At 31.5% G+C, this 24,506-nt stretch overlaps 2 protein-coding genes across 3 annotated transcripts; one reads left to right on the forward strand and one right to left on the reverse strand.

Annotated features, from left to right (window-relative positions):
• The first annotated feature begins 890 nt into the window (after positions 1-890).
• Positions 891-7,406, forward strand: LOC109819311 (Haloacid dehalogenase-like hydrolase (HAD) superfamily protein). 2 transcript variants are annotated; one of them, XM_020385010.3, is made up of 13 exons: positions 891-1,143; positions 1,240-1,289; positions 1,372-1,435; positions 1,645-1,693; positions 1,858-1,926; positions 3,806-3,867; positions 4,756-4,836; positions 5,514-5,668; positions 5,772-5,856; positions 6,283-6,426; positions 6,580-6,699; positions 6,812-6,917; positions 7,056-7,406. In XM_020385010.3, coding segments are annotated over exons 1-12 (1,083 nt in total). In that variant the 5' UTR covers positions 891-940; the 3' UTR covers positions 6,813-6,917; positions 7,056-7,406. The 2 variants fall into 2 exon arrangements, with proteins under 2 accessions (XP_020240599.1, XP_020240601.1); XM_020385012.3 differs by having other exon boundaries at positions 7,059-7,406.
• A 942-nt stretch (positions 7,407-8,348) lies between these two features.
• RL2 (Root hair defective 3 GTP-binding protein (RHD3)) lies at positions 8,349-22,559 on the reverse strand. The gene is made up of 22 exons (XM_020384994.3): positions 22,208-22,559; positions 21,546-21,612; positions 21,320-21,422; positions 20,219-20,289; positions 19,605-19,668; positions 19,460-19,525; positions 19,324-19,371; positions 19,167-19,229; positions 18,980-19,036; positions 18,578-18,736; positions 18,433-18,501; positions 18,261-18,352; positions 15,218-15,296; positions 14,298-14,463; positions 11,700-11,824; positions 11,332-11,594; positions 10,008-10,104; positions 9,730-9,903; positions 9,535-9,639; positions 9,168-9,262; positions 8,965-9,061; positions 8,349-8,831 (listed from the first exon to the last, which is right to left on the reverse strand). The coding sequence occupies exons 1-22, from the start codon at positions 22,356-22,358 to the stop codon at positions 8,574-8,576; spliced, it is 2,469 nt and encodes an 822-aa protein (XP_020240583.1). The 5' UTR covers positions 22,359-22,559; the 3' UTR covers positions 8,349-8,573.
• Between the last annotated feature and the right edge of the window lie 1,947 nt (positions 22,560-24,506).

The raw sequence follows: 24,506 nt of genomic DNA on the forward strand, positions 1-24,506 counted from the left end.
TTAAATTTTTTTTATAAATTTAATTTATACATTAAAATTTTTTAATTTAATTGTTGAATAGTTGAAATTTGATATAAGATGAGTAAAATAAGTTTAAATAAATTCATTATTGTAATAAGTGGATTCCTTACTCTATGTGCATATTAAAAAATTTATGTATCCGTGTATTTAACTTATGTCATACATCTTTAAAAATTGTAATAAAAAAAATATTTATTATTTTTAAATCAAGTTTCACAATTTTTAATGTTTTTATTTCTATTTAAGACACGTGTTAAATTTGTATTAGTATGTGCTAGATAATTTTTTATGCAAAAAAAAATATCATTTTAATGAACTTTTAATAAAATCAATAAATGAATATTCATTTTTAGTGCTATGAGTTAAAAAGATCATAATTTTGAACTTATTATTCAAATTTAAGAACATGAAAGATAATATATTAATACATAGAAAACTAATATAACTTTAGATATGTGAAGAAAAAAATATTAATTACATGAACAATAAAATCAATTATTGTAAAAAAAATTGAGTTAATTTTACTTTTCTATTGTTATTTATTATATTTTTTTAATTAATTTTTATAATATTAAATATGTTTTACAAATTCATATTTTTCTTTGAAATTTATAAAATTCTTTAAAATCTTATGATATTTATAAAAACATGTTAAAATCTTTCAAAATTCAAATTATAAAGTCTTCATTAAAATTTATATTTTTAAAGTTTTTTTTAAAATAATTTTATAAATTATAACATTCCTTAAAAATTTTATAAAATTTATTAAAATTTAAGAAATTTTTTGGATACTAAGATAGTTTTTGGAGATCCTAATTGAATGCACTCCCTAATGATCGACAATAATGTATGTATAGTAAATGGGTTTGAAAAAATATCATAATGAGATTGGAATCCAGTCTATAGTCCAGTCCACTCCATGGCAACGCCACGAACACTCGCATCTTCCATTCTTCATTCCCATATACTGTCATGCTGCATTCGCTTTCCCTCCACTTTCTGCAACTTCGCATTTTTTCCTTCCAACATTTCCGCTAAATCTTCTCCGCGCCTCGCCGTCTTCGCTTCATCCTCCGATCACTACTCCTCTCAAAACCTCGCCGTCCTTCTCGAAGTCGACGAGTCAGTCATTCCGTTTTCCAATCTCGCTGCGCTCCGCGATTCTCTCTTCATATTCCGCTTTTCGCGTTCATTAACTCTTTTCTGTTGCTATTTTAGGGTTCTCATGGATTCGCACCGTGTCGGAAAGCGTCTCGCCTTCAATAAAGGTATTGTGGCCGATTCCGCATCCATCTTCTACGTTTTTGTGATTCCATGTAATGCGCTGTAATTTTTCTCCTGTGTCCGCAGCGTTCGAGAAGCTCGGGCTCGATTGCGCGAACTGGAGTGAACCTGTCTATTCCGATCTTTCCAAGTGTGTTTGTTTTTTTTTTGTTTAGTTAGAGTCTTCCCTTGCTTATGTGTGTATGTGTGGTTGAATTGACTTTGCTGCACTTGGCTTTGATTTCGAGTTAATTGTTGCATTGAATTTTTTAGTGTCTTCACTATTGAGTGTTGCAAGTTATTGTCATTTGTCAGTGCATGACTACGTTGCTTATAAACCGTTTTATAATGACGTTGTAGGAGAAGTGCTGGAGATGAGGAAAAAATGGTATTTCTGTATTTTAATCGGGTAAGTTGTTCGTCTTTTGTCTGTGCTTGGAATTAAAAACAAAAAAAGAAAAGGAAAAAAAAAAAATAGGCAAGGTTGTTATTAACTTTCAGTAGTTTTCTGCATTGCCAACGTTAGTTAAGCCATATTCTTTTGTTGTTGTTGTTGTTGTCTCTAATAAGCAGATTGGGTGGCCTTCTTCGTTACCTACAAATGAGAAGGGACTGTTTGCGAAAAGAGTTTTGCAGCAAAAGGTTTTGTCCTTACTCTTGATCTTGATGAATGGTATAGTACTGATAATTAGTGTGTTTTTTTACTTTGTTGTACGAGGAATGCTAGGTGTATTAAATGCAATTAGTTAACTAGGACTGTGTTGTTGATGACAACATAGGGTTGTGCTGAAACTGTCCTGATTCTGGTGAATTTATAATGAAAGATCTGGTGTGCCTCTCTAATTAAATACTAAAATTCAGAAGACCAGAACACATCTTGTAGAGGAGCTTTTTTGCCTTCCTATTTCAAGCATTTATAAGAATAGTAAATTAACTGTTGTTTTGTATTAATACAGAAAAATTTTACAGCCACAATGCTGACAAATATGATAGAAATAGATATAATATTATTAATTGTTTCACAATTTAAATTTTAAACCAATTCTTAACTGTGACGACAAGTGATTAGAAAATATCAAATTTATAGGTTTGCTTTGAAGCCTCTACGTGGAAAAAGGAGCAACATTTGAAATTGAAATTATTGGGAAGTCTTAGAAATGAAGAAAGCAACAAAAACAGCAACCTAATCCTAACTCCCCCTATATTCTTCTCAAGCAAGCTTTCCATGGAGAAAGGTGTTTTCTTATGTCAAACTGATTGAGTGGCCAAAGAGAGAAAAAAGCCAACAAAGGCAGTCTTGGCCATAAGGGAGACTGGTTAGTGTTGGGACCATTAATTTGGCTTATTAGAACCAACCTCAATGGCATAACAAAACTTGTGGCAATTCATAATTCAGATCAACTTCTTAATTTGAAAACCAAACAGCTCCATATTTTTTACGACAGAGTCAAATAAAATTCGGAATAAATTGATACCTATAATTTGAAAACCTTATTGGTATAGGCCTATAGGGAGGCTTTTGATTAGCCATCTCACTTTCACCTTAAATTTCTTGATGAATCCAAATTTTGAGGGGAGAACAACAGATTGAAGGGCTCTGATTTTGGATTCTTTTGGGTACTTGTATCGGAATTTACTTAGTATTGAATTAGTAACTAGTATCAAGTAAAATTGGCACTCAGTGTTCTAGGAAATGCTTTATTCTTATTTAATATTCTTGGGGAATTTGGGAATTGGGATAGTATGCAAAAGGTCTTAGATTCAAATCCTAGTGTCGTCATTGTAATTCTGATGGATAAAACAAATATTCTTGCAAATCTCTTATTGTATTTAATTCTTTAATAATGTACATATAACCCTAAGTATGCTTTATGTAATCTACCCATGCAGTTTGACAAATGTGACAAATTTTATAAGTCTCTTAATCTCTTCAAGAACATGTAAATTTTCCTTTTGTCTCCTTGATGTCTTATATTATATCTATAAGAAATGTTTGCTGTCTAATAGCCAATTTGGATAGCTTATTTTGGGACCAAAAAAACTTTCGATCAAAAGATTTGTGAACTTTTGACAAAAAAAAATAAAATTATTTTCCCAATATAATTTATTTATTCATATACATTTTACAGTTTGTTCTCTGAATAAGATTTCTTTTTCCAGTGTTTACGTGGTTTTGAGTCCATGGATGCTTTAAATGAGAATTATCATATCTAGAGGAGAGAATTATATGCTGCTTTTTCGTTGGTTTTTTAAGATTTAATAGAATAACTTAACCTCATTTTTTCTACTCCGAAAACAAAAGTAAAAAAGAAAGTATAGACAGAAAAATAATTGCGCTTGGAGGGGGATATCTACTGGTTTCGCAAAATTTGGCACTTTGATATTTAATTCCTAAGGAATTAGATTCTATAACCTAGTAGGCTGAAAACCTTTCCCCAAATCATTTTTCAGTTTACTCATATTGAGAAGACGATGAGGATTTGTGGAGAATCCTGTTAAACTCTTTATCTTATATTGGCAGGAAAAGGCATTAGAAGAGTTTGTGATGTCAAAAAGTCTGCCTTTACGACCTGGCCTTGATCAGTGAGTTATTTCATATTTTTTTGAATATGATTGAATGTTTCATATGTGTTTTATTTATGGGGAGCTATCTTTTAATACAGCTATATTTTATGGTACAGTTAAGGGGAACCGGATGTACATTAGTTAAGGCAAGCAATATCTTTAAAATTAAATATTCCTCTTAAGTTATCGTACCTAGTCATTCTTTCACATTGTAAGTCTGAGTCACTTAGTCATTTTAGTGGATTTTTATCACAGATAATAGAGTAATTTTGACACTATTTGGTTTTTCTTTGTTATCTTCTTGTCAATAGCAATTTTTTTTCTTCATGATATAAGCTGTATTTGTATTTCTGTTGGGTTGGGCCACGTTGAATGTGAATACATAGTGAGACTAGAGTTCCTGTTCAATGTGCTTTGGAAAGTGGGAATCCCCTAAAACAAACATACTGTTAAACATTCAGAGTGAGTATTTTATTAATTGAAAGTTCTACACCCAAGAATAAATAAGCATAATTTTGGTCTAGGTATTTTCCCGTAGAATTTTTGGTATCTACTGGTTATAAGTAATTTTGTTTTGCAACAAAATTGATATACTGCCACAATAAGTTAAAGCTCATTGTGCAAGTCCCTAGATGTGTATATTTTATGCTTATTTTCCTTCTTTTCTTGATCGCAGTTGGTCTACTGTTCAGTTTTGGAAAGATTTCAGTTTACAGAAGTCCCATTTTAAAATGTTTCTCCTTATTTACATTGCCTCTTAATGTTGTGCTGTACTCTGATTGCTTATATTAGCTTTCTTAAACGTTCAAATGTTACCAGAATGTTTAATAAATTTAGGAACTTGGATGATTATGGAACTTTAATTTGTTTAAATTCCTTAACGTATAGTAATGTCTCCATTGACAGATTTATTGACGATGCCTATAATGAAGGAATTCCAGTGGTAATATTAACAGCCTACAGTAAAAGTGGTGATAATGTTTCCGGGTAATTCTATTTAGCTCCAAAATTTTGCAATGGTACCAAGTTACTAAGTAAAATAATATTATGATTATTGATGTAATATGATTTTGTGGTCTTGAGATGTTCTGGATCACTCAGAAGCTCAGCTTGCTGATTTATTTACAAAATCTTTTAGGTGCTGTAAGGGATTGGGGTGCTTATTTCATTTGGCAGTAATTTAGAATGTCAGATTTACTCTCGAGCTTTAATTTTTAAGAGCCCTATTAGCACTTCAGGTGATCCTATTTGTAGAATACTTGGGGACGGTATGATAGTATTTTTAAATTCATACTGGTTATGGCCTAAGGCATGTAATTAGTACACCTTTCCATTCAATCGTTTTATTCTCTCTCTCTCTCTCTCTCAGTTTTTCCTTATAGAATTATAGAAAATAATCTTCATTTGAGGACTGAACTTAGAGTGAAGTTGCATGTATGATTGCAAATTCAAAGGTGAAAATTAGCATTCTGTTTTGGTATAGGGGATATTCTTATATTAGCTATATCTATATAAAAATTTCAATATTTGAGGAGCACTGAGGTTCACAATCTACTAACTCAATCCTTGCTCTTTGCTTGTGTAGCTTTCGCTTTTTTACTTCCTAGGTATAATGAGCACACTAATATCTCCTCCTTTTTTACTTGTGCTTATTAAACTTATAGGACCATAATGGAAAAGCTTGGCAACGATCGAAGTATAAAGGTCATTATTGTAGGGAATAAAGAGGTTGAGCAAAGTTTATATGGACAACTAGTCTCAGGAAAGGTAATTGCTTCTGATTTGGATGATGAGCTTGCCAAGGAAGCCAAAAGAGCTGGTATATACTCAAGTCGTTGATTATGTATGTGCCCCTCATTGCAAGCATTTTCAGTGCACAATTCTCTTTGCTAAGGGGCTTTCACTTCTGCCATTTTTGCCAGTTTCTGCTGAGAGACAAAGGTTAGCAAAGGAGGTAGCATCCATGCTAAAATTGAGCGTTGAGATTGATACCAGCTCATCTGAAAGGTTAGTTCATTTATCCCCAATAATTTTCACTAAAAATAAAATAAATATCTTGAACTTTAAAATTATCATTTGAAATTGAAACCTTAATATTATCATTTGTCAAATTATGATTGATTTGGATTTTAATTGCAGTAAAATATGTTTTTGGGCTCTCAAAAAATTTCTCAAGTTCAGTTTTTGTTCCTCCAAAAAATTTTATTCTATTTTGGTCCTCAGTGATCTAGATAGCACTTTATAACCATTTTTAAGCCTATTTAAGCCATTTTGAGGACTAAATTGTGCATTTTCATATTAGAAGGACCAAAATAGAACAAAAAAAATTGAAGGGACTAAAATCAAATTTAAAATATTTTAGATGGACTAAACATATTTTTCCCTTAAATATTAGTATGTCAATTTTCATTAATTTGTTGATTGTCTATCCAGGCTAGCTAAGATTGTGGCTGCACTACGTGCGGGAGCTGAATATGCAGGGTTACCTGTCTGCAACTGTGTCCTTGTTGCAGGAAGCCAATATGGCGTAGCTGGAGCTACACAGGTGGCCATGCCATGTGTCGTTTTACGAAGCAGGTGACTTGCTTTGCTCTTGGAAGTTCAACGAACATGTGATGGATGTTTTACACTGTTGCATGCTTTAATCGAATGTTTCTTGGCAATAGAATTCTTATTGTTTTTAAGTTGGTGTATCTGGAGCTGTTTCTTATATTTAATTGTTTACTGCAGTTTGACATCTAGAGCCGAATTTCCTTTGGCAAACGCTACAATGGATGGATTTGGAGGTGCTGATCTAACAATTTCTAAATTACGTAATCTATGCCGGAAGAACAACCAAAGGACTGAATGGTAATTTTTCTTGGCTTCAATTCCATCTCTTTTCAAGAGAAAATGTTCGTATACACATGAATCAAAGTTGTGATGATGCCAGAAAGTTTTGCATTGTAATTTTCCTGTGCAGAGTTCTATATAAAGTTACAGTTACCAAAAAAATAGCAATAAACACAAAATAATCACGCTCTGGATTTGAAGCTTTTTGTTGGCAAGCAAAGGGACTTTTAAGATAGGTAACTTACGATATAAAATGTTTGCTGGTTTGTTGATGTTTGTTGCTTCATGTTAGGAAAGCGCAAATGTAGAACAAAATATACTGATACTTGTGGTTTTTGCTTTTGTAATTGCATGATCTGTCATCTCTCTCCCAGCAGCGTATGGAAAGACTATTCTTGGTAGTGATGGCTGAGGAGAAGCTCTAACTGCAGTTACTGGGTAATATAATTGTAATTCGTTTACTGTAGTATTTATATCTGAATGGAAGTGTAGATAAAGATGATAATGTTTTTCTTTTCTTGAAAGAAGCACCTTGGTGAGTTAGAAATGCCCCGTGCGGTGGGACTGTGTTAGTGGTCGAGTCGTTTTTGGTAATTCATAGTATATGTTTGGTTACATGTCTCAAAGGATTGGATCTACATCGAAATGAATCAGTGACTTGTACGTTTTCTTTAAATCTGGACGTGGGAAATGCCCATGCTATTGACACCTTTTCTTTGATCTTCGCACTGCGCCCCTATTTTTTGACAAAAACACCCTTCATGAAAATTAGTTTATGTTGTATTTGATTACACAATGGAAATTAGTTTCCGTCATCGTTCATCCTTTCTGTTGCCACCCTACTACCATCACCCATTTACATGCGTTGAAAACCCAAGGCTAAACACACATTGTGTAGTACCTTAGTTATTTCACTATTGATCTTCCTCCAATTCTATGGTCTTGTAATATAACTATTAAAGCTATAAAAAAAAATAGCAATCAAGTTCCCATTTTAATTTTAAAATGTTTACTAGAAGTCTAGAGCATGCATTTTAACATTTATTCAACTATTTGATTATATAAATTAAAACTACTTTATTATATTATTTACAATTAGGTATATAAATATGAATATTATGGTTATAACAATATAATTAATTTTAAAATGACAATTTTTATAATTTAAATTTAAATAAATGTTTTAACTTAAATTTGAAGATAACAAAATTTCGTTTTAAAAGTTTACAAAAATCTTATAAAACTAATTAGAATTAAAAGAGTTATAATCTCTCTAAAATGTTAATTAAGAGATTAGATAAAGTGATGGTCTTCATTTAGTAGAGTATTAAAATATAATTATAAATAAAATGCATCTGTTCTAATGATTGAGAGGATCAAGTTCAATTTCTAATACAAAGATTGTAATATAGTTTTTAGACTATATCTTAACGTTAGTGGTAAGATAGTGAATAGGCCATGTACAAACCGCAAAAATAATTAAAAATGGACTAGATCAGTTTTGGTATTCTTGCATATGTCAATACTTTAACGTCTGCATGTTGGAAGAAAAGCAAACGCGGTCGTGGGAAAACAGTAAATGAATTTTCAGCAGAAAAGGCTCAACAATTTAACGCGTGCATAAAGCGATGATTAAAGATCATGGATACTTATGAAAGTTGCTAAAATTTAACGAAAAACTAGTTTATAATATTGTTATTCCGTCACTACTGGAGTGAGATAATGTTTAGTTGTAGAACCCAAATAGGGGTCCTTCATATAATCGGATAATTTACACGTTATATAAAGAAGAAAAGTAAAATATAGATATAGAAAAAGTACAAAACTGATCTGGGAAGTCACCCTAACTGGTGCATGTCTATTCTGATGCCAACCGTCTTTAAATCAAATTGTCATGAAAATTCAGCTTCTGGAACGTTTGTTCTTCGCCTCTGAGACAAGTTTGTGGTTGAGTATTCATCATCGTCCACAGATGAGCCAACACTTGATGATACTGAATCAGGTCTGTGCACTTGATTTCTGAATATCTGAGATGCTGACCCTTGGGATTCTGCAGGTGTTGGATTCCCCTGAGCTTCTTCAGCAAGACGTTTAATAAGGTTCATAACCGTGGGAAGAAACCTTGATGAAATGGATATTAGTCCAGGCAGCTGCAAACAAAATATCCACATGGCATGATTGTAGGAGTCATTCACTTGGGCAGACAAAAACCATCACAAGATCTTAACAACAATCCAGACGCAGGGAAAAGATGAGTAAAAGAAAAAATCCACTAATACTCACAGCGCCATGTCGAAATTCTCCAGCTATGTCCATTTGTACCCATATGGCCTTTCCGATTAGATAAGCAACAAATATAAACATCAGGTAGAGAGGATTTCTGTTTCACATACAAGTCAGCAAATGTAGTTAATAAACTCTGGAATAAGGGTCCAATGAAAATAATAAATAATTCGAAGTTAAAGATTTTAGAAAGTGATATTTACTTTAGAAGCATCATAAATTCATTAAAACCAAGTATGACCATTGCCATTATTGCCCATGGAGGAGGTAACCAATTGTTACTCCGCTTGTAGGCCTCCTGAATCCACAACAAAAAAGAAAAGGAAATAGTAGCCTTGTTAGTATGCCTGGAGTTAGATAAGTGTCAAGACAAAGATAAAGGAAAAGAATGACATTTTCATAGATTCTGCAGCTAGATAAACTAAAAAGACCAAAAATAGAGGCAAAAAAGACGGCATTGAAAATCTTGGAGCAAATACCATTCTCAAAAATCCTAGCAAGAAGTAATATCGCCAAACAGGTTTGGATAACAGAATAAGTAGACAGGAATATAATATAATATAGTTTTACCTGAGCTGAAATAGCTTGCGTAACTGTATACTCTGTTTCTCCCTGGAATTGTCTCCACAAAGCCTTGCACTGAACTGGAGTGATAAGCATATCTTCTGGAGAAACCTACATTTTATATAGATTCTCAAATATAATATGCTTTTACTACAACAATAATAGAGGGGCTCAGGAACCACAAATATCACAGTATACTACCTCCTCCCATGTGCTTGAAGCCAATGGATCCACAGAAGCTTCCCTATCACTTATATATTGTGAAGATGTTGCAGCACTAGTTTTATCTATCAGAGATGATTGAAGTACATTTTCAATGCGGTCTGGCTTCTCATCCAAACGTATAGCAGCCATATCTGATAGAAGCTTCAGTGACTGATACATGACAGCAGAAGTTATTTTACATGGTGCTAAAAACAGGAGTAATTTTCAATATACGTATAACATAAAACTTTATCATTGAACTTGCTATCAATTACCGCAGAGCGAGCATCTCTTGTAATAGCTCTAATATCTTCCTTCCCAGTCCAAACTCTAGGCAGTGAATCATTATCATGATTGAAGACTGTGGAGAACCTGAAAGTTATTACAGAAAGTCAGAAACCAGTATGCCATTAACTAATCCGGAAATTGAACATCTATCTGGAATAGTTCATTTTATCTCATCATAACAGAATAAAATGTATAAATACACTAGTGTGCATCCTCCAAAACAAAAACAATGGAAACAACAACAAATTTTCCTACTAGAAAGGGACACAGGGTCAGCTACATGGAACAAAAAATGTCATAACGTTCTATTGCAAACCATGTTTACAGACAAAATATTGACCTTTAAATCTTTCTTAATGCTTTTGCCTATATTTTGTGACAGGCTGAGACTCCCTTTACCTCAAGCAATTGGTCTGCCTTCAATGTAATTTACTCTCCCTATTGGAGCTTCTACAAGTTCTCTTCACATATCCCCAAAACCACCAACAGTTAGTTTCTACCATAGGTTCTACCACAATTTTTCAATTTTCTATAATATATTCATTATCAATCAATTCAATCTTATCCACTTTAACATGTCCACTTACCAATGAAACATTTTCATCTCTACTAGAGTTTTTTCTCTTGTCCTTTTACAGCTCAACATTCAGTTCCATATAACGTTGCAGGCTATGCAATGAAATTTCCATTAAGCTTAAGTGATACCTTTCTGTCACAAATATAAAACTTGAAGCACTCCTCCATTTTATCCATCCCACTTAACCCTATGGAAACAACTAACAACCATAATAATAACCGAGCCTTATCACATTTGGTGGGATCAGCTACACGAATCAAATGACACTGGGCTCTATCAAAAATGAAAATTTCAATCAAATGATGACATTGGCTCTATCAAAAATGAGAATTTTAGTAAAGCCCTTGAAAGCATGGTCTTGTTTTAACAGTTTCTCCAAGTGCATTCTTATGCCTTTTGCTACTTTAGAGTTTAGATCAAATAAATGTAAATTTTTTGTCTCTCTGCATGTCTAATAAAGGAAAGCTTGCCAAGTATACAATGACAGAACATAGTTAAAATACCGAAACAAGTAGGTGTCATGACAGTAACAGACAGAAACCTCAGTGTGAAACTCTGGCATTCTACCCAAACCAAAGAAATCAATGAATACAAAAGAAGCAGAGCATCATGTCTTGTTTCAATCCTTACAACTACCAAGTCCCACATAAATAGCCAATCAACTTTTATACACATTTTACAATACAAAACGAAATTTCGCAAACAAATGACCAGATATCTTTAAATGGAATTACCTATCTTTCATGCGTATCAGAATCTTTCCAGCTTCTTCTCGAGCTTTATTTTCCACCAACTTTCTTGCATAGTCCCTTAAGCTTTGTTGCATTTTTTCAACTGTTTCTTCATCCAGCTCAAAACCAGCAATCGAAACAGAAAATTCTGATAAAGCAGCTTCAGTCTCACGCTTGAGTAGTTCTCTTATTGAAAGCCAGGTGTCCTTTCCACCTGCTTCAAAGAGAGACTCCACAGGTGCAGTCAATGCCTTGGCCAATTTTTTCTGCATAAAATACTTCTACTTTAGTATCTGATAGAAATAACAGGCATTCAAAAAACACTACCCAGCTTAACCAATTAACAACTTTTATAGTGATGACAATATTACCTCAAAATTAGTTGTTATCTCCAATAATTTTGCACCACGCACAGATGATGCATGTGAATCAATATCACGGCGAAGTTTGTCTCGCACTTTTGAAGCACCCCAATTAGCATGTCTTACAGCAGCATCTGGAAAGTGCAATCAACAAAGAGGAGTGAGTGTTTTAGTGAGTATAAAAAAAACATTTACATGATGAGCAAAATGAAATAGTGATTTCACTTGAAGTAATTGAATACAGGAGAACAAGTGATTCTAAAGCAAGTAAACAGAAACTGCTGAATTTAAAGGGAGATAGGACGGAAGTTTCGAGTGAAATTGGTTGAATATGCTCTACTTAAGTAATGCAAAACATCGATATACATAGACTCTTAGGGTTTATTTGACAGTCAAGATAAGAAGAGCAAGATAAACTTTAATCATATTTGATATTTGGTGCAAACGTTATTACACATTATGTCTTGTATTTGACATAGACCATGGTAGTTGAATCAGGATACAAATCGTGAGTTAGAAAGCCTATTTTCCAAATCGCGAATAGTGAATTGTATCATGAATTGTAAGATTCATGATCATTATAAATGAAAAATAATTTATACAATTAACAAAGACATATTAAAACACATTCATTATTAATAACTAAAAAACATAAGTCTAGGAGCATAAAATGCATGATTAATGTTAAAATTTGTTATAATAGAATAATATTAAAATTTATCATAAATATTTTGCAATTAGAATTATTTTATATTTTATATATTAAAATTTGTAATAAATATTCTGCTATTAGATTCATTTTATATTAAATTTATAATAAATATTCTGATATTAAATTAAGTATATATTAAAATTAATTAAATATTTGTTTATATCAAAAACTGTTATAGATTTTAGATTTTATTTACTATGTTTTATAATAGTTGTAGATTTTACAGATTTTATTTTCAGTGTTTAGATTTTATTTACTATGTTTAATAACAGTTACGGGTTCTTGAAGTTAAAAATTAGAATAAAGTAGGTTGTCAATTTCTATTGTTGATTTTAGATTTTATTTACTAAGTTTTATAATAGTTGTAGATTTTACAAATTTTATTTTCAGATTAGATTTTATTTACTATGTTTAATAATAGTTACGGGTTTTTGAAGTTAAAAATTAGAATAAAGGGTTGTGTTGTGCGTGCACACCAAATACAAGCCCACAAAAAGCATAACCGTAGTGAGGTGCAATTTGCTTGCTTCGGCTGCCATTTTTCATGATTGTGACTGTGCACCACTCCACGAGCAATGGCCCTTGGAGTAGCAACGACACAGTGCAACCCACGTTGCCCAGAATCATGCAATTCATCATGAAATCACAATTTTCCAATTCCATACAATTTTCCAATTCCATCAGTGATTCGGAAGCGATTTGTGCACATTGCCCAGAATCATGCAATTCATCATGAAATCACAATTTTCCAATTCCATACAATTTTCCAATTCCATCAGTGATTCGGAAGCGATTTGTGCACAAAAATGTTACTACTTGTGACTCGTTTCATTGGGTTTGTGAACCACATTGTATTGTTTCGTTGGGTTTGTGAACCACATTGTATTAGACAATACATACAGTGTATGGTACAATACTAACTACCATGACATACACCAACTTGTATTTGACATAGACCAATAGAATATGATATAAATTATGTTCAAATGAAAAAAATTACTATTTTCTTAAAATTATATATAATTTTCTAAGAAGTAACTTTTAATTTAATTGTTTAAATTTTACAAATTATAAAAAATTGATTTAATGGTCATGCAGTTACTATCAATCAATCAAAACTTATCATTCTTGGTGGTTTAGACTGGTAGCCTATTTTCTAGGAAAATTATAATGTTAACTATATAATACAAATTTGTTTTTTTATTTATGTAGTTATTTTTCTTAAAATTATAATATATATATATATATATATATATACAATATTTCAAAATTAGAATTAAGATTCAAATATTTTTCTCTGAAAACTATTTGTATAATAATTCTTTATTTTAATATTTTAATTAATAATATACTTTAAATTTACATGTCAAATGTATTATAATTATATATAATAATATATAGCTATATATTATATAAATTAATATATAGTATTATATATCTTATACCTATTATATATTTTTTTTATTTTGTATAATATAATATAATATATAATATATATTATGTTATATATTATATTATATTATATTGTCCATATAATTTAATATAATATTATATAACATAGTATATAGAGGGAGGAGAGGAGGGAGATAGAGTTTATCCTATGATGTTTTCTTACCCAGTTCTCCCCAGGTTAAAAAAAAATGGATCTAAAGGATAAAATAAGGAGTTATGGCGCAACAAACAACTTATAACAGAATCGGATAATTATCCTATCACTAGGAAAGTAAAATAATCAAGGCAGGAATGACAGAATGACACCTAATCTAAATTCAGAAGGTATATGGAAACTAAAGCTAGCATTGGCACCCAACTGTCAAGTAATTCTGAAACATGCATACATGAAGTTATAACTGACAATGTACATGCAATGAAGAATAATCATATCAGATTATTACCAGCAGATCCTTTGTCAAACTCGAGCATAATAGACTGAGTCAAAGTGCGAACAGATGAAGCAAAGCCTTCTCCATTGTTCAGTGATCGATCCAGCTTAGTCTTGAAATCATCTAGGGCTTTAGAGCGTATATGCCCTAGCAATGTTGTATAAGCAGGGCTTACAAGCTGAAAAGTTGATACAAAAGAAAAGAGTTATAAATTACAAGAATTTTATGCAAACACTCTTCAGAAGTCCATATCAGTAATACTTCAGTAATCCTTGGCCGTTTTTAGCTATTTACATTTTCTGATTACTAAGCAAGTGCACTTGAACAGAGTATTTCTGCATTATTTGATGGATTTTCGGAACATTTGAATACAGAAACAGTGCAGAACAGTATGAATAAAAAAATATCGTAACTTCACAATGGATCCAATTATAATAATAATCAATATTGAATGTTTATGTTGAAGAATAGTTCCTAAAAACATACTCATTCAACAAAACTATATTAATTTATATAGAGAATTAAAGTATAAAAAAAGTTGAACAAGTGTATCAAGTACTAAATTCTTTTTTTTCTTTTTTCTTTTTTTTGAATTTTTGAAACCAGTTTTGGCTATATAACTGGCCGATTACATAACCAATTTTAGTTATAACTGGTTTTGGAAATATAACCGCTTATTAAAAAATTATAACCAGTTCTGATTTGAATATAATAACCACATTTATAAATGGTTATTAAATGATTATGCTAGGTTATTTAAATAACCTAACCATAAGCACCCCTACATTATCCACCAATCTGTACTTCACTTCCCCTACCCCCTTCCCCCCACCACCTCAAAAAAAGTAAGCTTGAGGAGGGAGGATTGAGTTTAGCAAAATTCAAAAATAAAATAAGAAACAAAATCATAAAAGGATAGCCAGCAGCCTTACATCCAATGCCTTTGATTCCAATTGCTTTCGTTTTGCATTTCTCACGGCTTCATCAAAGAAGATTGCCTCCTCGTCATATCTGTTGAAAGCAGACATTATCAGCATATAAAAAACAGATTGAAACTTTAGGAGGCATACATAATCTAAAAATGATGGAAAACTAACTACTAGTACCATGCATGGCACAGGGAGTAAAAAATTTGTGTAAAGAATTGTATATTCTAAAAAATAATAATAATAAATTTACAAATACAATTTTGATAAATTAAGATATAGAATACTGACAGTATGAAATTGAGTGAATGGAGAATATTTAATAAGCTTAGTAGTTTATAAAAGAAAAATGATAATGATACAGTTTAGGGCAGGAAAAAATTGGTTTTATATATACATATATATATATATATATATATATATATATATATATATATATATATATATATATTTAACACCCCCAACTTAAAAATAAAATATATATATATATATGACTTATTCTTAGACATTTATTCCTAGATTAATTTTATAAATATATATAAGATGAGGAAGGATCAACTTACTCTTTACCTAGATCTACTCTATTCAATAACTTGTGTTTTACATCAAATTTCAACAATCCAAACGTTGAATTAAGAGTTCTTAATACATAGATTAAATTTACAAAATTTTAAAAAAAATTAAAAACTATTTGATATCTCGTTTCATTAATTCAAATCCATATAAAATGTTTTTATGATTATCCATCAATTTGAATTAATCAACCAGAGTATCAAATAATTTACAAATTTTCTAAAATTTAACAGACTTAATCTATGCATTAAAAACTACTAATTTGTAAAACTTGAGTTATTAAGTGAAGTAAATCTACCAAAACTTACTCTTAGAGTAAATGGATCCCTCCTCGTACTCCTCATATAAGAGTGAAGTGAAAATTTGATTTTATTATAATATAAAAGCAGATTATAACAATAATATATATGTGTATATATATATATATATGGTTTAATTACTGATTTGGTCCATTTATTTGCACATGCTTTTTTTTAGTCCCTATACCTAGAAACTCTATGTTTTAGTCCTTAATGAGCAATTTTTTATCATTTAGTCTCTGCCATCAGTTGCGTCGTAATGCCATTAAATTTGTTGCTGATGTGGCCATGTGAGTTCCACTTGTGTGCCTTGTTGGCATTATGAGATGGCAGGTTCAATGATTTAATTACCCATTGTGCCCCTATACTTGCCCAAACTTTGCATTTTAGTCTCTATACTTGTACAAACTTTGTGTTTTAGAACTATAAACTTTATGTTTTAGTCCATATACGAGTATTTATGTTTTATGTCTTTGACTTTGCCATCAGTTGTCAAGTACACCACCACAAAATCAAAACTGACAATGTAAAACAGCCAAAATTTTAAAAAGAAGGATGGTTGATTTTTGCCACACATTGCCACTAGAGGCAATTTTTGGCATACACCGCTGCCGAAGTGGTTACTGGTGCAGCATCATCTTGAAATATCAGATTATAAGCTGCTTAATTTAATGGAAAACCTTTAATATGTATTAACAATAATTTCTGACAAAATGTATAAAGGATTCATATAATGCATACTAATCAGATTGACAGGTTGATTTCTGTGTACATGTCTGCAAAATACATGACTTAAAATATGTATCTGATAGGTCTTTATGTCTAAATCCTCTAACCACTTAAAATATGTATCTGATATGACTTTATGTCTAAATCCTCTAACCACTGGTGCAGCAATTTCATTTAGGCATGCAAGGCATTTGACAAATTAGAGGTTAGAAAGTTGTACACTTGGAACAATATGCTTTTTAGTTTTTAGTGGTAGGATATCATCATAGAATTCAATTTTGGTTGGGTGTGCACAGAGGCAGATTTGTTGAGGCTTCGAAATTTTATGGACAATTTAGGGGATTGTCCATGGGGTACAATTAGTTTAGCTTTGTCAGTGTCTGAATGTTTATGTAAAGTTGAAAGAATTTGATCTGTGTACACAGATCCATGGGCAGGTTTCACATGTCGAATTCTCATCCAAGAAGGACGAAAAAGAGGAGGGGGAAAAGGAGGAAAAATAAAGGGAGGAGGACCATCTTCTTTTCAAATTATTGGAGGCAGTGCACGGCAGAACCATCTTTGTTTTTAAATTTTTGCTGGTTCAACAACCATCAAAAAATTTCAAGAAGTTTTACATCATTAATTTCAATTTTGTGTGGTGTTAGAGCACCTAAAGTTAATGGAATTACTTAACGATTGATGACAAGCTAAAAAACTGCTCATACAGGAACTAAAACATTTAGGTTCTAGGTATAGGGACTAAAATATAATAAATTGTTGAACTCACCACCTTAGCATACCAACAAGGCACATAGGTGAGCCCCACGTCAACAAAAATGTAATGATGTTACAATATAATTAACAGCAGGGACTAAATGACCAAAGTTTTGTTTGTACAGGGACTAAAACATAAGAGTTTCTATGTATAGGGACTAAAACAAAAAAGCGTGTGCAGGTATCAAGACCAAATGATTAATTAAACCTATATATCATCAACGTCTCTATCCTATGCACCACATGCATATGTTGTTAAGAAATAGAAAGTTTTCAATGAAATAAATGAATTTTCTATTACTGATGCAATGATTTATTCCTTTTCTAATAAAAACTTTCTATTATTGACATTTTAACCTATACACCTAGTGAGTTTAAATGACTTAAAAATCATATATATGAGCATACTTGTGTGTATAGAGAGAGTGAGTTGTGTTGTGTGAAAGATATTATAATAATATATATGACATGATAGTTTAGGACAAGAAAAGTAGTTGCTGGACCGAATGTGAGTGGTTGAAGAAGTTTGACTTGACTTGACTTCTTGAGATATTTAGCATAGTGAACTTCTTATGGAATTATAGAGACCAGAAAAAAATTTGAATCGACTCAGATTAATCAGCAATCAAGTAGTTACAGAACATAGATTTTTCTAGAACTTGAATAAAAGTCTATCAGCATCTGGAACTTACTGTGAAAGGCAGGCATCAATAATGGAGCTCAGCTTTTCCCCAAAACCTCGTACTGGACCTAATTGAACAGCTTCCTCCAATTCCAACCAACCCTAAGCCAAATTCATTCACATGATGACTGATTCTAAAAATAACCGAGACAACTAACAATGGAGAGGAAATGGATGTGCACCTTATCAGAGCGCAGTTGGTTAAGTTTTTCATTTGCAATCTCTTCACAACGCACAGTTGCAACCATTACCTGTTAAATAAAACTTGTAAATAAAGAGAACCAAACCATTGTTACATCCCAACCCAAAAATAAGCTAATAGGAAACCTTATGAGCTGGAAGATCAAGATCCTTGTTTTCTCGTATGACTTTCCATATTTGCTGTGCACTAATAGAAAAGGCAGAAGCAGGCACAACACCACGCCGATCACCAGCCAGACCTCCCGGTGCTATAGAATGGAAGAAACGCTGCCGTAATTGAGCAACCTGTATGAAAAATATTAACACTATGATCACACCATATCTGAGATATGGAAAGAACCCAAAATGGAAAGGTTCAACACAAAAGTTTCCATAATTTCATTATTTGCTTAAATGTTCATAGGCAGAAAACTATCAGGCAGAAGATCCAGGTCTGAAAGCAATACAAATTAGAAATCACTTCAAAACAAGGAAAAGGCATCACAGCACAAACTCCTAAAAGTGATGCATGGTCTCATGAAAGGGTACCTCCTCTTTGAACTTATCCTCCTTGTCCTCATAGCTTGACAAAGCAGTAACCTCCACCTTCATTTGAAGATTCATTAATCAAACACCTTAATATATACAAAAGCAGTTGGCACATGAAAAGGGGAAATATATACACACAAACACACACATAAACATTTGGCACATGAAAAGGGTAGATGTATCTTACATTAAAAAATTCACTAAGAGGAGTATGTTGATGGGCTTGAGGTTTTCGAACAGCATCCCAAATCTGAGGAATTCATATCATGGTAAGAACTAGTGAAGAAGAAAAACAAGAACCCACAAAAAAAAAAAAAAGCCTAGAAATTAAATGGGAATCACACCTTCTGAATATCTTCTCTTAGAATAGGCTCCAAATGTTCAAGTGGGGTCTGCATTGACAGCCAAAACATGATTAAACATTGATTAGTAGAATAGGACAAAAGGGTGCTTTTGCAAGAAAGCACAAGGATTCTAGACCTTTGTTTTATCACGTATAACAAATAGCAATGTTGTTTTCCGGGGACTGAATAAACGCATCATGACCTACAAATACATGAAAGGTCAGAGTGAAAAGTCAAATATTGAATACCCAACCAGAGGTAAATCCATGGCTAAAAACTACCTGAAAAACAGTTTTTAAAAGAGGTTTATTGGCTGCTTGCTCTCTACCAATATCATGACACCACCTGCAAATAAAATAAAATCTTCAATAACAAAATGGATTGAATATTTGCACTAGTCTACTGTGAAGCACCATAAGCCATGGAACAGAGTTCTTTTTTAATTAAATCTGAATACTAATTTGACTCCAAAGAAAAGTAAGGGAATAAAAAAAAATTGAGAGGACACAGCTACTGAAAATGAAAAAACATTATGATCACCTTTTGCATCTCCCATTACAGGATAAATATATTATATCCCATCCTACACTCACTTACATACAATGTCAATGATTCTAATTTCCAAGTGTCGGGTAGAGTGTAGACGATAAGCAAGATTATATTAAAACATAAGTTACTAGATCAAACGGGCAATATACTAAGTTAGACAGAAAGATTTGCAATTCCACCCAGACTTCAGTTAAGCAATGTAGTTTCTATGGACTGCACAAAAACGTTGGGTGTGAAGTTGATAAAAAAAATTTAAATATCCAAGCATAAGCCTCACTTCAAGGATCACCCCAGAACCTGATTCATTCAATCAATTATAAAGCAATAATCTAGACCTAAAACTTACATGTTTATCAGAACAATATCTGATATTGCCAAAGCAAAAAGAGCACTCTGTTTCTCGAAAGCAGTGTCATCCTGAGAGTTTATTTAAAAAAAATATAAAAAAAAAGGTAACAGTGAGTTCTGATGTACATACAACAAAGAAATAGAACAGGTACTTCTGTCAGTAAAATGAAGCTAGAACCTGTTTTAAGGAGCACTGATATCATAAATTCAAATTTTCAACTAAAAATATGGACATGGTGAATTGATGTTTATAATAGTGCAGTGCACCATGAAATTTTCATTTATAAACAAAACAGTAAAAGGAAGGATCTTGCAAGACAAGTAAATGCAGCTTTGAATTTCCAACTAGGTTTGTCTTGTAAAAAAGAGCCTTTGGCAGTTGGAGGAAAAAGAAACTACAAAAAGAAATTTGACAGAAAACATTCCAGCAATCCAGCAAAATCAAAGTCCAAACTCTCCAAAGATAGTTGGAAAAGAAGTGTGTAAGAGCCAAATAAAATCAAGAAGGATTGCAATTCACTAATGTATCCATCGCTGAAATCTTTATTGATTATAAATCCCAGTTGAAGTGAGGACCTTGAGAAGTTTTCCATGAAGGAGTTGTGTGAGGTAAAAAGGTGATAGGCCTCAAGCAATTATACATTTCCCTATCAAACTAAGGGAAACGGTGGTGGCAGACTGGTAGTCGGAGAGTGGTGACACACTGCTGTGTGAGGGAGATGGGAGTTTGAGTTCGAAAGAGATGACAAGGAGGAAGAAGAAAGAAAACTGGTTAGGGCAGTAAAAACCAAAAACCTAAATAGCAAGCCTTATCCTAGAACTCATGAGATGATAGTGTTATCCGTTTACAATAATAGGATTAAAAGAGTCAATCAGATTTAGCGATACTATCATGTGTCAACATCAAGCACAAGTTAAGAAATTATAGTATTTTCTTAAACTATCAGGTCATTCTTATCAGATGCTCTATATACAACTTAAAATTACTAAAAAATCACCAAACTGGTGGATCATTACAGGTTCTATATATAATAGACAGATACCACTTGTGTAAAAAATAACAGAAAGATGAAAAAACTTCTAATACAGAATCGATTACCTCGCCCCTCTCCCTTCCATCAGTACCCTCTAAATCCATAGCAATCGTGGTTGGCTCAATCCCGACACACTTGGCCATCCAAATGCCCTTGGTCGTTTGAGATCTGCAACAATACGATACTCAATTACATGCTCACCACAAACCAAAGCATAACAGCCAGCAAGAATGTCCACGACATCCAGTTTTCTCTACCCAAAACAACACTCAATAATTTAAAAAACCGAACCTTCCCCTGAAAGCATCCATCTCCCTGAAACTTGTGTGGAAAAGATGATTCATTAACGTACTCTTCCCTGTTCACAAGAAAAACACAATATTAACTCGCATAAATCCACAAGAGAAAGAGAGAGAATGAAGCTAAAGAAACTGCACTCGATTGATAACCAACTAAAACTGTAAAAGCAGAAACGGACAAGAGCTATAGCATATCCAATTATTAGAGTTATTTCTGTTTTAGGTTATATCTCTATGAGTTTAATTTCTATTACAGATTCTCTACGACTCTATCGCGGATTCTTTTTCTCCTAATCCATTAATGCGTCACGTCTCATCTTACTTTCAACACAACTCACGTCAATCAATCTAATCTAAACCTAATAACTAACCGGAGCTACAGTAGAGATTCTCTATAATTCTATCACAGATTCTTTTTCTCCTAATCCACGAATGTATCACGTCTCAGCTTACTTTCAACACAACTCAGGCCAATCAATCCACCAAATCTAAACCTAATCACTAACCGCAGCTCCACTTGAGAGCAAACAGAAACTAAGAAAACATGCTTCAATTAATCGATCCAAGTTCAACAAACACAGAAGAGTCACGACGCAAGTTCAACGGAAGCAAATCAAACAATTCGAATAAGCGAAGCGAAGAATCGATACGCACCGCTGCTCTGAGGTCCCATGATGGAGACGACGGCGTAGGAGAGGCCGCAGGAGGCGAGGTTGACGGTCTTGATGAAGTTGCCGAGGCCGTCGACGTTGAACTCGCCGTCGCCGTCGATGAGTTGCGTGGCGCAGGAATCTTCGTTGGCCATGGCTCGTTCGCGAAGGTGAATCGAATTGAAGCGAAGAGAGATCAGTATCAGAGGTTGGATCTCTGATTGGCTTCGGTTTGCTTTCAGCGCTGATTCTTTGTTTGAGGTGTTGGCTTCCTTGCTACTGCCCTGCCAGTGGAGAGGGAAAAGCAAGGAATAGAAGAAACACGGGTCTTGTTGGCTTCTGTTTGACGTGAGTCCAATGACACGTGCCACTCGCACTCATCCAATCAAGCCACCTAATCCTGTTCCCTTTTCTTAAAATTTAAATAAATGCAAAATTAACCGGTTAATCACACCCTCTCGCTTCTTTGAATATTTTAAACAATTGCTATGATCGACGAAATCTTCCTCAACCGATAAACTTTATCTTTTCTTTTGAACTCGAAACTCAAATTTAATATACTGAATAATGTTAGTCTCACCATCTCAGATCGACAAGAATATATTTTAGTTTTGAAAATCTTTTTGAGAAATATTGATAACACTTTTTCAACATTCTCTTCTTAATATTTTTTTCTTAAATATATGTTAGGTATATATAAGTATTGTTTTGTCTCATTTTAATCTTTAAAAGAAAAAAAAAACTGTCTCTTAATATTTTTTTTAAGTTTTATTTTATTTATTATTAGTAGTGTTGAAGCAATGTATCTATTAAAGATAAAATAAAAATAAAATAATAAAAATATATTAGTCTAACTAGTATTATAATTAGTCTATTAATTTTAAGTTCTTAAATTTGATTAAAAATATTATTTTTAGTAATTTTTTAAAACATAACAGTATAATGATCAACAAAGAAATTGAGATAGTTAATAAAAAGAGTATTTATTTATATATTAATATAGGTTAACTTTATTTAGTTTAATATGGACATAATTAATTAATAAATATTAATATTAAGATAATTAAAATAATAATAATATTTAAATTTAGATAATTAAATTATTTTTAGGTACACTTTAATTAAAGAATATATTTCTTGTTTTATATAAATAAGATAAGTATATAGTTTGTTGATTATTATTTTTTATTGTCTTGATTATCCTGATATTCTTCATTTGAAAATAAATAATATTTTAATTTGTATAACACACAAGTTAAATATTTATCATATATAATTAAAATTTAAAATAATATATATATATATATATATATATATTAGATTTGAATGTATAAATTATGTTTAAATTTTAATAAAGAGATGTTTTAAATGCATAAATTATATTTTAAATTTATAATAAATAATTTATATTATATTATATAATTGTTTTTATTCATTAATAAATTATTTAATTTATTAAAATTAATTTATACATAATTATAATAAATAAAAATTAAATTAATTATGAAGTTCAAAAAAAATTGAAAAATTACGTTCTCACGTAACATAAGTTTCACATTTTATATATAAAGGTTGGTTATTTTAATTATATCAACACTAAACTAACTAAAATTAATAATTGATAATAAGGATTAAAAAAATGTCAGAATACGAAACTAACAAAAAAAATGTTAAGAATATATAATTAGTATTTTAGTTGATGTAAAGTATAATTTAAGTTTTTATTATATAATTAAAATTTATAATAAATTATATATAATTAAATATTATATTTGATATGTAAGTTATATTTAATATTTTATAAATAAGTAGTTTTAAATATAAACAATTTATATTATGATACAATATTCTTTTAAATTATTGATAATTTATTTTAAATATTATAAATTAAAATTAAGTTAGATAAAAAATTAATATAATCAATCATTTCATGAGATTGATAATAAAGGAAGGTTGAGATGTGTATTTTGGGTTGATTGTATTTGTCAAAAAATTATTCTATATTTGGAAATGTAATTTTATTTGACACAATATATAGTACAAATAAATATTGTATGATTTTTGTACCATTGGTATAAATTACCATTGGCAAAATATATTCCTTGGATTTGCCTTCTTAGCAGATGAAAAGGTTTATTCATTTGTGTGGTTATTTGAGACATTTTCAAAAGCAATGAGAGGACATAAACCTGTGATGGTCATAATAGATCAAGATCTAGCTATGAAAATTGTAATAGAAAAGGTATTTAATGGTTTGTCATAGATTTTGCATGTGGCATTTGATAAACTTATTGAAAAGGTGA

Source organism: Cajanus cajan, chromosome 1 (genome assembly GCF_000230855.2).
Source record: "Cajanus cajan strain Asha chromosome 1, NIPB_CcT2T_4, whole genome shotgun sequence".
Classification (NCBI taxonomy): Eukaryota; Viridiplantae; Streptophyta; class Magnoliopsida; order Fabales; family Fabaceae; genus Cajanus; species Cajanus cajan.

What these genes read in the sequence shown, in the direction of transcription:
- LOC109819311 (XM_020385010.3), top strand. Translation starts at nt 941, where the DNA reads ATGGCAACGCCACGAACACTCGCATCTTCCATTCTTCATTCCCATATA. An exon ending in TTACGACCTGGCCTTGATCA is followed by an intron (nt 3,868 to 4,755) that starts GTGAGTTATTTC and finishes CTCCATTGACAG; the next exon opens with ATTTATTGACGATGCCTATA. An exon ending in TGTGTCGTTTTACGAAGCAG is followed by an intron (nt 6,427 to 6,579) that starts GTGACTTGCTTT and finishes TGTTTACTGCAG; the next exon opens with TTTGACATCTAGAGCCGAAT.
- RL2 (XM_020384994.3), bottom strand. Translation starts at nt 22,358, where the DNA reads ATGGCCAACGAAGATTCCTGCGCCACGCAACTCATCGACGGCGACGGC. An exon ending in AGGATAAGTTCAAAGAGGAG is followed by an intron (nt 18,737 to 18,979) that starts GTACCCTTTCAT and finishes TTTTTCATACAG; the next exon opens with GTTGCTCAATTACGGCAGCG. An exon ending in CAAGAGATGCTCGCTCTGCG is followed by an intron (nt 9,904 to 10,007) that starts GTAATTGATAGC and finishes GTCATGTATCAG; the next exon opens with TCACTGAAGCTTCTATCAGA.